At 43.7% G+C, this 16352-nt stretch overlaps 1 protein-coding gene across 3 annotated transcripts in view; it reads right to left on the bottom strand.

Annotated features, from left to right (window-relative positions):
• DPYSL3 (dihydropyrimidinase like 3) overlaps positions 1-16352 on the bottom strand; it is a 115348-nt gene that overhangs the window by 60012 nt on the left and 38984 nt on the right. The window contains exon 1 of one of the 3 annotated variants that reach the window (XM_073905496.1): positions 376-607. The exons of the other annotated variants lie outside the window; for them this stretch is intronic. Coding sequence (XP_073761597.1) covers positions 376-414 — 39 coding nt within the window. The 5' untranslated portion in view covers positions 415-607. Of the gene's footprint in view, positions 1-375; positions 608-16352 lie in introns of those variants that run through there. 3 annotated transcript variants of the gene reach the window in all.

Below are 16352 nucleotides of genomic sequence, written 5' to 3'. Positions count from 1 at the left end.
AAAGCACACCCCGCCTGAGGCAGCGCACACTGATACCCCGGGCGGCGCGGGGGTCCTGGGAGGGTCCCGAGCCCTGCGTTATAGGCAAACTACCGGCTGGTGGGAAAAGAAGATACATAATCCAAAGTTCTCCGCGCCACTCTTTGGGTTTCCTCTTTGTTTTGTTTTCCCCAAACGCCAGGGTCGTTCCGTCTGGGTGGCGCCCGGCGCGCTGGCTGGGCTGACCGCCGCTCTCCACCCCCGGGACCCCGGGTCCCCGTCCCTCCCCGGGGACCGGACCGGGGAAGCCGGCGGGATCCAAGGCGCCCCGCCCGCAGCGCAGCGAGCAGCGAGCGAGCAAGAGACGCAGGCGGCGGCGCCCGGCGCCCCACTCACCGTGATCCGCGGGATGTTCTTCTTGCCTTGGTAGGACATGGTGGCGGCGGTGGCGGCGGTGGCTGCAGCAGCTGCCTCCCTCCCTCCTTCTTCTGCTCCTGCTCCTGCCTGCCCGCGCCTTCCTCAGCGCGCAGCGCCGGAGATCAGGTGGAGCGAATGGTGCGCTGGCCGCAGCCGCCGCCTCCTCTCGCCTCCGCCCCCCTCCCGCGCTCCCGCGGCGGCTGCCAGAGACAATAGTAAATCTCCCCGGTCCCCCCTTTCACCCCCGACCCCCCCGCCACACACACCCTCCTCCACTCGCGTTCACGCCCGGGCTTTTTTTTTTTTTTTTTCTTTTGCCGTGCCAGCTGGGACCCCGTAAGACCAGAATGGCTGCTCCGTGACTCCTCCCTCTCCTCTCTTATCCCTATTGATTTTCCTCTTTGCATCTGCCTCACCCACTTTTTCTTTTTCTTCCTTTTTTTGTGACTTACGAGTGCGGCGGAGCCAGCCGGCTCACAGCCACCAGGGGGCGCGAGGGACTTTTCGGGGCGGGGATGCTGCAGTCCCGGGTGGAGGAGGAAGAGCGCGAGCGTCGCCCCCCGGACCTCGCTAACCGAGCCCCGGGAAGCGGCAACGCCCGCGGCCAGCCCCTGGTCCGGTTTCCCACCTTCCCGACCCGCATTTAGGACCGGGGAAGGCTCCCGACTGTCCTCCCGGAGCCCGCTCTCCTCCGCCTCCGCGCGGGCTGCAGGCGGCCGCGCCGCCGTCTTTGTTACAGCGAAGGGCGGCACGCCGCCTCTTACCGGCCGCAGCGGGTGTAAACCGGCCGCGGAAGCCCGGAGAAAACCTAGACCTGGTCGCACTTGGCGCAGCCCGGCCCGCGGCTCTCCTGAGACCCTGGCACTACGTGTCGGAAAATGTAAAGCAACCACTCGCTCTCACGCGGCTGCGAGGGACTCCGCGTTACCAGCAACTGTTGTCCGTATCTTAAAAATAGTCTCAAAATAATACGTTGTAGAGGAGGAACTCCGCTGCCTGGCTCTCAGAATCGGTCAAAGTGCGTTAATGCTGCTCTGTGAGTCACGAGTAGAAAACACCTGTGGTTGAAAGGCCCCGTCACATTGCTGGTGTGCAGCCACGGATGTGTGAGGAACACTACTGTGGCTTCCCCTGGGCAGTGAACCGTGTGCACTACTGAAAATCCCGAGTTTACTTTAGGCAGAGCTGATAGACAAAAGTCAACATGTCATTGAGAGCACACACATGGCCTTTTAGCGCTGGAATATATTGTCCTTCAACTACTGGCTAAAATTAACTGAGTTTTATGGGTGGGGGCTACCTGGTGGTCCCAGTGCAGGAGATCCCTCAGGTCTCCTTGAAAATGATTCCAAACACACCATTTAAAGAACAAAAATGGCTCGCTTTGCAAAAACTGAAAAACCCTTTCAAGACAAGTCTCATACCATCCCCACTCCCCAGTGGTCATTGCTAATGGCCTACTAAATATTCTGCAGATGTCACTATGCACAACTAAGTCTGTGTTAAGAATCTTAAATTTCACATTTCTATAAGGCAGGCCACTGACCACAGTTCTGGCCATCTTTTCATTAAATTGCAGGCCTTTCCCGCAGTAGAGAACTATATAAAGCATCCACCAGAATAGGAACAGAAGACTTCAGCTTGGGCTTTCGAAAAACCTAAAATGAACAAACCTGGGCACATAATCAAAGGGGAGACTAAGACCCCTGAAACACTCCCTCCTCTCAAGTGAGTTAATCAAGCTTCTGGTTACTCCTGGGTAAGTGGACTGAATGCGGTCTTCTCAGGAAAAGTCCACAGCCACTTCCACTTTATTTCTGTGATACTCTGGCTAGGATGAACGCCAGGCAAAGTCACCTCCCTGTACTCTTTTGCAAAGCCTGAGCAGGGTTTAGGGCCAAAGTCACACCCAAAACATTTTGCTTTGTTCTTATACTGAGACCACTAGCCAAGAGTTGTGAAATTACAAAGCATTCTGGGGATTGGCATACAAATGAGCAGGATTATATTTAGAACAGGGTAAAAAGAGAATTAACTACATAGTATGAAACCCTGCAGAGCTCTCTCTGTATCTTTCCCAAAGATGTGTCCCAAATTTGCTGGAAGGGATCTTGCAAGTTCTTAAGAAAAACAAAAATATATAGGGGATATTTACAATCCTAAAGAAATACCACTGCCTTTTTTTTCTTTTTTAATACTATGGGTTTCTTTCCCTTTCTTGCATCCTATTTATGTCCTCTGTTCCTGTCATTATAATCCAGAACACTCTACTAACAGATTTATACCATGTTTTTGATCACTTGATTGTGTGTGTGTGGGGGGGGGTGTTGTTTCAAATTAGAAGACTTGGGGTTAAATTCTTTGAGGTCAGGTTTGCATGCTAGAGGCCATGGAGAATAGGACTTGTGATGTGTTTCTCCGGATCGGACTCCAGTGACAAGCCATACACAGGAATGCATAATAACCAGCTAATCAGTTCAAGCTGTTGCCACAATCAGAAATGTACAACAAACACTATTTTTTCCCTTCTTTTGTCCCTTCAATCATCATTATCTTTCTTAAAGCAAAAGAAAGTGTCCAAGATGAGTTTGAGGGAAAAAGCCTTCCTTGGCTGGGCCTTTCTTTGAGTAAGAAAGGCAGCCACCAACACAGAATACCTCTGTGTCTGGCCAAGAGAGTGAGGAGTGAAACCAGCATGCATGTTTTCCACAGTAGAATGACTCTGAATGGTTTTCCTTGGATACACAGCAGAGCTTGGCTTTAGGTATCTCAGGAAACTATGAGAGAAGGAAAAGGAGACATAGAGAGACTTAATTTATGGTCCCAAAGAAACTTAATTTTGGCCACCAAACCTACCACATTGGTAGACTTCCACAACTCAAAGCTACTTTATTCTAGTTGCTCAGGCCAAAGGCGTGGCATCAACCTTGACTCCTCTCCTTCAATCCATCCAATTTGCACTCCATATCCAATCTTTCAGGAAATGCCATTGGTTCTGTCTCTTAACTATATCCAGATTGATGAAGTTAATTCATATCTTGAGATCCACAAAATGGAGGCAGCTTCAGTCACTGGGACCATGTCACAAATCTAAACCTAAGTCAGCCTCCACTTACCAGAAACCCAACAAACATGAATCACAATCCTCCAACTCAGCTTAGCTAGCTTAGTTTACCCTAAAAAATAGGACCGGCTAGTAGTATAAGGAAATCCCTCGCCAACCATGCCCTATTTCCACGTTGCTTCTTCTAACTCTGTAAAACTCGCTCTTGCCCAAAATCCCCTAGAAAGTATGCTCCACTACTTGTGAGGCACTGTATTCCCCCAATCTATGGATTGTTTACCCTTGAATATCCTTGTTTACCCTTCAAACTAGTTATGAAGTTGTACTTGACAATAATATGACCTCTTAATCCGCAAAGCTTCTTCCTGGACCTAGCACCATCATGTCTCATGGGGACTGCTGCAGTAACCTCCTCACCAGGTCTCACCATCATTCATTCATTCTCACAATATTCTCATGATATTTATCTTGTGCTTACTACACACTATTACGTTTCAAGGTGCTAGTGTTAGGTGAATAACAATAATAATGTCCCAGGTCTCATGAAGTTTACCTTATACCCTTACTCAAAAATAAGGCACTTGGTGCCCTTCCATGCCTGCTTTATCTTCATGGTACTTTTTTCACCATATGTATAGTAATTTATCATCGAATATTATCCTTCTCCCCATCATTGGAATGTAAGCTTCTTGAGGGCAGGGAATGTGTTGGTTTTATTTACAGCTGTATCCTCAGTGTGTGAAATAGGACTCTGCCCAAAGAAATTGCTCAAAAATTAATAGGTGAGTGACCATATGAATTTTAAAATTGTGTCAAAGAAAGAATAAAGACATGGAATAAAAATGTTCCTATAACTAAAGGGCATGTGATTAGAATCTAGATTTAAAATATCTATTTTGGGGGTGCCTGGGTGCCTCAGATGGTTAAGCCTCTGCCTTTAGCTCAGGTCGTGATCCTGGAGTCCTGGAATGGAGCCGGCATTGGGCTCCCTGCTCAGCGGGGTGTCTGCTTCTCCCTCTTCCTCTGCCCCTCCCGCTGCTTATGAATGAGCTCTCTCTCTCTCTCTCAAATAAATAAATAAAATCATTTTTTAAAAAAGCATATCTATTCTTGCTTCTCTAAGACTTCTTAGAGTTTACCAATTCCAGATTTCACAGCAGGTGAATTCAGGCTGGTGAGGAAATCCCTTTGCTAATATGATACAGTCACAAGATTCTAGGGCAACATACGGACCAAAGAACAGTTCAGTAGACTAGATTTGGTACCTGAGCACAGATTAGAGAGCTATGACTTTGAAAGGAGCTGCCGTCAAAGTATATGAGAACACTGAGCCTTGTGTTAAAGAACTAAAAGCAACTGATACTGGGTTTCAAGGGAAAAGTAGGGACCAAGAATGGTGTGTTGTTTAAGGATCTGGATTTGGAAACAGAGGGACCTTGGTCCCTATTTACTTATTTATTTACTTTTATTTATTGAGCACCCACTATGAGCACCTAGACATTAGGAATTCAAATATTTGAATACAAGAGACAAAATCCACACCCTCTTGAAGCTTACATTTTAGGAAAGGGACAAGTCAAGGGTTAAAAATGATACTACCTGGTGTTTAAAATGGTGGGAAGTGCACTGAGGATAAATAAACGAGGAGTGGAAAGGTGAAAGTCATTTCCATTGTCTTGAGTTTGGGCTGAAATTTACATACAGAGGTCACAGGAGGTCAGATGAGATGACAGCAGCTTGGACCAAATGTTAATAGAAGCAGTGAGAAATGGTCACATATTACATGCATCTCAAGGTAAAGCCAACAGTATTTGCTGATGGACTTGACCAGGGTGTGAGAAAAAGAGGAATTGAGAATTACACTAAATTTGTTGGCCTGAGCAACTCAAAAAATGAAGGTGTGCCTCTCACTGTGACAGGGAAAAATGTGGGAGGGATGAGACCGGGGAAAAGATCAGGAATACGTCTGTGGACATTCCTATTAAATATCGAAGTGAAGGGGCGCCTGGGTGGCTCAGTCAGCGAAGCGTCTGCCTTCGACTCAGGTCGCCATCTCAGGGTCCCACGTCGGGCTCCCTGCTCAGTGGGGAGTCTGCTTCTCCCTCTCCCTCTGCCCCTCCTCCCCCCTCATGCTTGCACTCTCTCTCTCTCTCTCTCTCTCTCTCTCTCTCTCTCGTCTTTCTCTCAAATAAATAAGAAATAAAATCTTTTAAAAAAATACCAAAGCAAAATGTTGAGTAGATGGGGATATTCAGGTTTGGAAATCTAAGGAATGATCTGGGCCACAGACACAAATCTGGGAGTTGTCAGTCTCTAGGTATTATTTAACAATACTGGAGGAGATGAGCAAGGAAGTGAGTGGAGACGGAGGGAAGAAAGGTCTCAGGTTAAGTAAGCGTCCTGAGGGGAAATGAGCAACTAGGAAAAGGAACAGAGACAGTGGTCAGTGAGACAGAAGGTACACCCTGGGAGCATGGTGTTCTGAAGGTCAAGAAACTAAATGATTTCAAAGAGGGGAATGTATTCATTTTGTTAAATGCTGCTGAAAGTTGAAGGAAGATGAGAAGTGAGAATTAATTAGTGCATGAAAGAAAACCCTGTCAAGGTCGCTGAGGGCCTTCACCAGAGCACCTATAAAATGAGTATCGTAACAGCCACGTCACAGTGGTTTTCTGGGGAACATATATTAAATTACTCAAGTCATATTTCCTGAGTACCTACTATGTGTGTATGTGTACCGGCGCAGTCCTAATGAAGTCGTGCGGGTGAAAACTGATCGGGGTGTTTCCCAGAGACAATCAAAGTGGACATTGGAAACATCTGATGTAGACACCTCTTCCAAGGGATTTTATTATACATGGGGACAAGGAAATGGAGCAGTAACAGGCAGAGAAAGCAGAATCCCATGTGAGAGAAGTAAGAGCATGGTCGTAGGCCTATGGGGCTGACTCTGTAAGAGAATGGGGACAAGAGCCCTATCGTCCTTGAATGGGCAACACAGGTGACATCTAGTTTGTGTAAATGGAGGACTCGCCCACAGCAAGGAGCAAAGACGGCTCCTCCACTGGGAAGTGAGGATAGAGCACGGGATCTTGGCTCCTTAAACGAGATGAGAGAGCATAAGTGTATAGGAAGATAAAGGATAGGGAACATATTGAAGATTAAATAAGATTATTCACGTAAAACTCTCAGCCCAAAGCAAGTTAATTAGATGGCAACCATTCCTGCCATTACTTTTCCTGATCTGATTTTTCAAACTCGTTTATGTCAGGGACTATGTCTTATTTATCTTTTCAGCGTCCAGCTCTTTCACAACGCTTGGAATAGAGTAGAATTAATGCAGTATAAAATAAATTGAATAGGGGCGCCTGGGTGGCTCAGTTGGTTAAGCATCTGCCTTCGGCTCAGGTCATGATCCCAGGGTCCTGGGATCGCGTCCCGCATTGGGCTGCCTGCTCAGTAGGGAGCCTGCTTCTCCCTCTCCCTCTTCCTTCCCCCACACTTGTGTGCACTCTGTCTCAAATAAATAAATGAAATCTTAAAAAAATTAAAATAAAAAAAATAAATTGGATAGAGGAGAAAATCAAGAATATTCTCTGCCTTTCTTTTAATCTCCAAAATATCTAAAATAAGTGATTAGCTATTTCCATAGTTTTGATCGAAAATATTTTCTTTTTTAAAAACAAATTTACATTTTGCTATATTAACATAGGGAAACATTTTCCTTGATCTCGATTTGAAGGATAGAGGGGAAAAAAATAGTTCCAAAACAAATACAGAGGGCGCCTGAGTGGCTCAGTTGGTTAAGCGACTGCCTTCGGCTCAGGTCATGATCCTGCAGTCCCGGGATCGAGTCCCGCATCGGGCTCCCTGCTCACCAGGGAGTCTGCTTCTCCCTCTGACCCTCCCCCTGTCTCATGTGCTTTCTCTCTCATTCTCTCTGTCTCTCAAATAAATAAATAAAATCTTTAAAAAAAAAAAAATACAGAAAGAGTTCTGAAGGGGCAAAAACCATATACCAAGCCTTTGTGAAACACATAGGCTATTCCAACGTTAGCAAATACACATTTAATCACAGAACCGTCATTAAGTCACTTGAGTCCATACATTTTATCTGCAGTTCAAACAGAGGAAACCTTAATCATATACTGGAAGTATAGGAATGAAATCAAGGTGGTGATTCACCTGCTATTATTAGATGTTTATACATTACATACACAGAAATAACCAAACAATTCTACCTTTGATACACATAAGCCAAAAAATTAAAAATAAAAATATAGACACACACAAAAAACCCCCATGGGCTTACTCCAAAAATCATACTTATACCAGCCTGAGCAAGGTGTGCAAACCTGCTTCTCCCTGGATAGAGTTTCTCATTCATTTCTTCAGTAGAGGATGGTTCTGAAGGCCTCTGGCCTTCATAAGATTCGATGGTAGCTCATTTCAAAGCCACAGGCAGGGCCACACTGGCTAGGGTTATGGGGTAAGGTTGGGAGGGAGGGATAAATGACTGTGTGTTCATCTCCATCTCTGGCCCAACACATGTTAGACCCACAGGTGAGGTTACATTTGTTACAACAGTAGCAAGAAACTAAAATAGGTAGTAATCAAAATGAATCAAGGAATGATGATCAGAGAGGGCTGAAGGTAGTACTCCACTAAAATGTCATAATGCCATGGAGCACCTGAGTGGCTCAGTCAGTTAAGTGGCCAACTCCTGTTTTCAGCTCAGGTTGTGATCTCAGGGTCCTGGGATCGAGCCCCGCCTCATGCTTCACACTCAGCGGGAAGTCTGCTGAGGTTTCTCTCTCTCACTCTCTCTCTGCCCTCCCTGCCCCGGGTCGCACACACTCTCTCTCAAATAAATAAATGAATCTTTTTTAAAAAGTCATAATCCTGTGCCCAATTTCTAGATTTGACTTAGTTTTGAGGCTTGCAAAACATTTAACCGAAGGAGAAGCCAGGTCATCAAGAGGAAAGATCCTGCAACACCATGACTAGTATGATTTCTCTAGTCCTTCCCCAACGGGTCCTAGGGCCAATTATTAATGCCACTGAAAACTGGGAAAGGGGGCTACCTAAACATCTAGAGAACAGATGGATATAAGTTCCCAGTTGACACTGGTATCCAGAGACTTGAGGCATCAGCAGAACTCCTCTGTTAGAGTGAAAGTATGCTGAGGCCAAGTAATAAATGGACTCCTGGCCCGGTTCTGGCTTACCTTTGACCCACTAGCTTTACAGGTCCACCTACAAGTCATTTTCACAAACCTCTATTGATTAATTGGGATGGACAAATGTGGCAATTAGCACACCTCCATGTTGGTTTCTTAGCCTGTGGGGTAACAGCAATTAAGTTGGGAAGATCAAGTAGAAGGCTCTAAAACTGTTCTCTACCTTTACCCCAAGATGTTGAATCAAGATAGCAAATTTAAAAATTTTTTGCATCCTAAGAGGCCTTAAAGACCAAAATGCTATGGGGCTGGTAATCTCCATTATATTGTCTTTTAATTCATTACTCTAGATACTACAAAAGTCAGACAAATCCCAATGCATAACTCAATCAATTAAGAACCCAAATTGAAAGTGTTGTGATACTCTCCTAGAGCATATTGTTATGGCCTCAAGTACATAGTACACAGCCACTGAACTATCCAAGAAGTTCTTTTCCATCCCTGCCAGGAAAGCAAAGCAAAGAAGTTTGCATGCACTTGAAACAGATGACAATACAAACGAAGAGTTTTGACCAAGGCTATGATTGTCCTTCCCTCCATTATAATACAGTCTGAAAAGATCTAGTCTGGACATCTTGAAGAACATCTTATTGGCACACTCTTTGGATGACATCATGCAAAACGGATGAGATGAGTAAGAAGTGACAAGTATGTCGAAGGTTTGGTAAGACACATGAGCTGTAGAAGGTTCATGAAGGACACATGAACATTAGAGTGGAAAAAAAGGCCACCCCCCCAAAATAAATAAATAAATCGTAAAAAAAAAAAAAAAAAGAAAAGAAAAGAGATGAACACATATTCTAGGTCTGGATTTGCCTTCGCTGCTGCTAGAGCCTCAGTTCAACACTAAAGAGTATTTGATGCACTGGCATGGGTTCCATAACATCACATCAGACTAAGGGGTCTACTTAATAGCAAGGAAGATGCATGAAAGGTCATATGACTGCAGGATCCAGTAGTTCTATCAAATACTACCCCGCCTAGAAGCTGCCATCCTAAATGTGGAGGAATGATCTACTGAAGGGACAAGTGAAGCACGAATTCAGGGATGATTCCTCGCAAGGATAAGGCACCATCGTCCAGGATGCATTGTCATTTTAAATCAGTGCCCTTTATCAAGTATGTACTGTCCCAAAAAGAAGAATACATGAGTCCAAGAACCAAGGGGAAGAAGCAAGAGTGACCCCTTTGACCATCACTCCCAGGGACCCAAATGGGAAATGCATGTTTCACATCCCTGCAACTCTGGGTTGTTTCATATCTTTTCCAAAGGGGAAACGCTTTCCACCAGGGGGCAGAGCAAGAGTCCTACTGAACTCTTAAGTTAACTGCTGCTTCGGGGCACTCAGGTCTCTCTATGCCTAGGGACTAAACAGGGAAGGAAGAGAATCAGCAACCTTATAGGACCCAGGTTATCAAGAGGAGGTAGGGCTCCTGTTACACAACAGGGGCAGGGAGGAGTCTTATGACACCCTTGCAATCCACATGGGTTCTTTTAGGTACTACCTTGCCCAATCTTGATAGTAAATAGACAAGTACATCAGCCATAACCTGACAAAGGCATGGTGACCAAGGTCCATGTCCCAACGCCAAGTAAATCACCAGGACCAGTGAAGACATTAGCTAAGAATGAGGAGAATCTAGAATGACAAGTAGAGGACCATAATGAGTATTACTGTGATCCAAAGACCAGCTCGGGGGGAAAAAAGGCCCTGACACCCCCAAAAGAAGAGGTGCACCCAGGTTCTAGAGTTGGTGATCCCAGGTCTTACACAAAGAAGTGAATGTGAACCGTGTAAGGAGAGCTCTGTAGTAGACACTCTGAAGCTCCAACCAGCCCCCACTTCTGTTCAGGACTGAAGGACTCCTTCCTCTAGGTGCTCTCAACCTTCAGCAATCAGCCCTTTCTGGAAACTGCCCTTGTCTCAGGTAACCCCACTCCCACTCCAAGGGCAGTCTGATCTGGTAAGTGGTTAATGTGAGCATGTAAGGGCCTGGTCCCCTTGCCACAAAAGGGTAACAACTCCAAAGCCTGTCAGGTCAGCTAAAGCCTTTCAGACCACATCGCAGCTCAGCTTTCCCCTCTGCCCAACCATCCCCTCCCTGTCCCTTCCCTGGCACAGAGGTCCCTAATCAACTTCCTGCATGTCATTCTTCCAGAATCTGAGTCCCAGGAAACCCAATATGCAAAGTGAGGCTGGTATTAAATGAATATATTATATATGGGATGATAATTTTTTTACTTAGCCAATATTTTAAAATGTACAGATTTCACACTCAAATTGAGCTATCTTTAAACATTGGAAAACTTGGGGGGCACCTGGGTGGCTCAGTCAGTTGAGCCTCTGACTCTTGGTTTCAGCTCAGGTCATGATCTCAGGGTCCTGGGACTGAGCCCCATTGGGGAGTCTGCTTGAGGATTCCTTCCCTCTCCTTCTGCCCCTCCTCTCCATCTCACGTTCTCTCTCTCTCTCTCTCAAATAAATAAATAAATAAATCTTTTTTAAAAAGATTGGAAAACTTGGTAATTCTGGGCTCCCAGATACACCCATCAGCTACAATCAAATACCACCTGCCTTTTGGATAGAACACGTACTCTCCCATTAGCTAGAGTCTGCTACTTCCTTTTCCTTGAAGAAGGGTTGGCTGCCGTTTATTTATGCCACCTGCCTGGTGTATAGTCATGTGAATTTCTGACATCAGATCATTTGGAGATTCTTGAATTATTTAGACATTAGAGAGTAGGCCTCTGTGTCTCAAAGGTGAGGGTTGTGTTTTTCCAAAGCAGTCTTTGGTGCCTGTTCAGAATTGAGAGAGCAGTGAGTTATCTCCAGGGAACTCCCTCCTTCCCCGGCCCACCCCCACTCCACTCCCAGTGCGCCCTACACAACAAGATTGAATCCCAGAACTACAGACCGTGTGTTAAAAGCCTGTGTAGGAACATGACTGGAGCTGCAGAATCTACGGCTAAGGGCAGTCAGTTTCAGCCTTGGGCTGAACGGAAACACACGTGACTGGATTCAGACCTCTCCCCGTGGAGCACTAAAGCTCCCTCCCGGATGAGGGATGTGAGACTCACTCTTGGATGGAGGCTCACAATAGCAAGCCAGCCCCCAAATGCGAGGCGGCAACCCCAGTTTATATTTTCCAGGTTTCCCCAACCTTTCCAGGAAGGGACTTTGGCTGCATGTCTTTCGGGGTTTTTTCCTCTGGTTTCCTGTATTCAGTTGTAGCAAATGCTCCAGGGCTATGAGGCCTCATCAGCCTCTGGCTCCCTATCTTTACAGAGAAGGAGGAATGGCAGAAACCTATGCCTGAGGGTCTAGTCACAGGTTTCTCTGGGCAAATTTCCGAAGGAGCTGTCGAATGAAAAAGAGGCTCCTCTTGCAATGTCCCTGTATGTCAACAAATGTGTACTTCTTTGTTGGACTGGGCACCTCTACACTCTGATCCCAAGTGAAACCCTGGACTTCTGACCTCAGGACACCCAGGATCAATTGGTGACCTGGGCCCAAGCAGAGTGCTTGTTCAGTTTTGAAGGCCCACATAGTCCATTTTTCACTGAAGACAGTGAACATAAGCAGTAAAACCAGAGACTGAAATAGAGAAATACCAGAAACTGAAATAGAGAAACACTGTTAGATTTTTCCAAATTCATTTCAGGTTGGTTGACTTTAGAATTAACAGCCTGAAAAACCTTCTGAGCTTCACATGACTCATCTATAAAATGGGTCAGTAGAATAACTGAGAGGATATGCTAACAGAAACATGAGAGAATGGGTCTTATGAAACAGAAAGATGAGTGATTCATTTAAAAGGAGTTGCTGGCTCAGGGAAATCCAAATCAAAACCTCAATGAGATACCACTTCACACCAGTCAGAATGGCTAAAATTAACAAGTCAGGAAACGACAGATGTTGGCGGGGAGGCGGAGAAAGGGGAACCCTCCTACGCTGTTGGTGGGAATGCAAGCTGGTGCAGCCACTCTGGAAAACAGTATGGAGGTGCCTCAAACAGTTGAAAATAGAGCTACCCTACGACCCAGCAATTGCACTACTGGGTATTTACCCTAAAGACACAAATGTAGGGATCCAAAGGGGCACATGCAGCCCAATGTTTATAGCAGCAATGTCCACAATAGTCAAACTATGGAAAGAGCGAAGACGTCCATCAACAGATGAATGGATAAAGAAGATGTGGTATATATACACAATGGAATATTATGCAGCCATCAAAAAAACTGAAATCTTGCCATTTGCAATGACGTGGATGGAACTAGAGGGTCTTATGCTAAACGAAATAAGTCAATCAGAGAAAGACATGTATCATATGATCTCACTGATGAGGAATTCTTAATCTCAGGAAACAAACTGAGTGTTGCTGGAGTGGTGGGGGGTGGGAGGGATGGGGTGGCTGGGTGATAGACATTGGGGAGGGTATGCACTATGGTGAGTGCTGTGAATTGTGTAAGACTGTTGAGTCACAGAACTGTACCTCCGAAACAAATACATTATATGTTCAAAAAAAGAAGAAGAAGAAGATAGTAGGAAGGGGAAAATGAAGGGAGGGAAATCAGAGGGGGAGACAAACCATGAGAGACTATGGACTCTGAGAAACAAACTGAGGGTTCTAGAGGGAGGGGTGTTGGGGGATGGGTTAGCCTGGTGATGGGTATTAAAGAGGGCACGTATTGAATGGAACACTGGGTGTTATCCGCAAACAATGAATCATGGAACACTACATCAAAAACTAATGATGTAATGTATGGTGATTAACATAATAAAATAAAATTAAATAAATAAATAAATAAATAAGGAGTTGCTGGTTTATGTCATTATACCATGCACTCGAGTGATTAAAAGAATAGGTTTTGGAGTTTGTGTAATAGTGAGTGGATGGAAAATGGAGAACACTTGCCTAAGCCGGCCCATGGGCAGTTCCTAATCTTGCCTCCCTAATGAAATCATGTACCAAATTAGATAAGGACTTTCTGGACTTATAGCACAGTATACTGAGCATCTTCTGAAAAGGTACACATAATTAACTAATGCATATTTTAACAAGTAACCAAGTCCTGTTTTCATTACTTCATAGCCACAAATAATTTACGATGATCTCCATTTTAAAAACCCCAACACATTGCTGACAACAGAGGTGAACACATTTTGTTATGGACACTTACCTAGTTTATACATTTCCTGGGGATTCACTAGAGCACAAATAAAAGTAATGTATAAAGCAGATGTTAGTAGAACAATGGTTCTGTTTTAATGAGGGTTTAACGCTAATGTCACTGTGGAAAACAATTATCATAAAAGCTCACATATCCCTTACTCAGCCTTAATTAAAATCAAAGTTAAAATAAGGGGCCATTTTGTTTCCAAGCAGGGTCCCCGTAAATCACTTGCAGAGGTAGTTTTATGGGAAAAGGTTACTAAAATTTTATATATTTACTATAGAATTTAAAGTAAATTTAAAAGAATTTATATTTATTGCCTAATTTGTCACCATAACATCGAGTTTCTCTTTAAGTCTCCTAAGTTTTTGTCATGTTAAATGTTTGTTTTAATAGGATCCAAGGTCTCCTCATTTAAAATCTTGGGACTGTGAAAGGTTATCACAGGAAACTACTTTATCACAAAGCTTCTTGTAAAAGTTCCTATTCAGATAAACTGTTTTTGTCACAAAAGTCTGATTTGACTCATTAACACTGTGAAGACAAATTTACTGTAATCTTGCTAATTGACTTTTCACTAACTAGTATAAAAAGATGGTAAAGACTCTTGGAAGTATATTAAATATCTGCAAATCAATCAATCTGATCCACCACAGTGACAAAACAAAAGATAAAAATCATATGATCATCTCAATAGAGGGAGAAAAAGCATTTGACAAAATTCAACATCTGTAACTCTCTCAACAAAGTGGGTTTAGAGGGAACAATGCTCAATACATGAAAAACCCACAGCTAACATCATACTCAACAGTGAAAAACTAAGAACTTTTCCTCCGAGATCAGGAACAAGACAAGGATGTCCATTCTCACCACTGTTATTCAATTTAGTACTGAAAGTCCTAGCCACACCAATAAAAAAAGAAATAAAAGGCACCCAATCTGGTAAGGAAGAAGTTAAACTGTCACCATTGGTAGATGACATGATACTATACATAGAAAACTCTAAAGACTCCACTAAAAAACTATTAGAAGTAATAGATGAATTCAACAAAGGTGCAGAATACAAAATTTATACAAAAAATGAGTTGAGTTCTATACACTAATGACAAAGTAGCAGAAAGAGAAACTACAAAGTAGCAGAAAGAGAAATTAAGAAAAAAATTCCATTTACAATTGCACCAAAAAAATTCCATTTACAATTGCACCAAAAAGAATAAACCTAGGAATAAACTTAACCAAGTTGAAAGACCTGTACTCTGAAAACCATAAAACATGGATGAAAGAAACTGAAGATGATGCAAACAAATGGAAAGATATTCCATGCTCATAGACTGGAAGAATACTGTTAAAAATGTCCATACTACCCAAAGCAATCTACACATTTAAAGCAATCCCTATCAAAATACCAGCAGCATTTTTCACAGAACCAAAATAAATAATACTAAAATTTGTATGGAACCACAAAGGACCCCCAACAGCCACAGCAATCTTGAGAAAGAGGAACAAAGTTGGAGGTATCACAATCCCAGATTTCAAGATATACTACAAGGCTGTGGTAATCAAAACAGTATGGTACTGGCACAAACCTAGACACATAGATCAGTAGAAAAAACAGAGAATTCAGCAATGAACCCATGCTTATATAGTCAATTAATCTATGACAAAGGAGGAAGAATATACAGTGGGGAGAAGACAGTCTCTTCAATAAATGGTGTTGGGAAAACTGGACAGCTACATGCAAAAGAATGAAACTAGACCATTTTCTTACACCATATGCAAAAATAAACTCAAAACGGATGAAATGTGAGACCTGATCCTGTAAACTCCTAGAAGAAAACACAGGCAGTAATTTCTATGACACCAGCCTTAGCAACTTTTCTCCAGATATGTCTCCTCAGGCAAGAGAAACAAAAGCAAAATGAAAATATTGGGACTAAATGAAAATAAAAACCTCTTGCATAATGAAGAAAATCACTGATAAAACAAAAAGGCAACCTAGGAATGGCAGAAGACATTTGCAAACGATATATCGGATAAGGGGTTAATATCCAAAATATATAAAGAATTTATACAACTCAACACCAAAAAAAAATTATCCAATTAAAAAAATGGGCAAAGGACCTGAAAAGACATTTTTCAAAGAAGACATACAGATGGCCAACGCACAACATGCTCAACATCAATCACTAATCATCAGGGAAATGCAAATCAAAACCACAATAAGCTATCACCTTATACCTGTCACAATGGCTAGGCTCAAAAAGACAGGAAATAACAGGGGCGCCTGGGTGGCTCAGATGGTTAAGCGTCTGCCTTCGGCTCAGGTCACCCTGGGATCGAGTCCCGCATCGGGCTCCCTGCTCCTTGGGAGCCTGCTTCTCTCTCTGCTTCTCTCTCTCTCTCTCTCTCCCTCTGTCTCTCACGAATGAATAAATAAAATCTTAAAAAAAAAAAAAAAAAGACAGGAAATAACAAG

Source organism: Callorhinus ursinus, unplaced genomic scaffold (genome assembly GCF_003265705.2).
Source record: "Callorhinus ursinus isolate GAN/ISIS: 27379988/994484 unplaced genomic scaffold, GSC_fseal_2.0 scaffold23, whole genome shotgun sequence".
Taxonomy (NCBI): Eukaryota; Metazoa; Chordata; class Mammalia; order Carnivora; family Otariidae; genus Callorhinus; species Callorhinus ursinus.
Note: the sequence above shows the minus strand (reverse complement) of the source record. Positions and strands in the feature narration are given on the sequence as shown.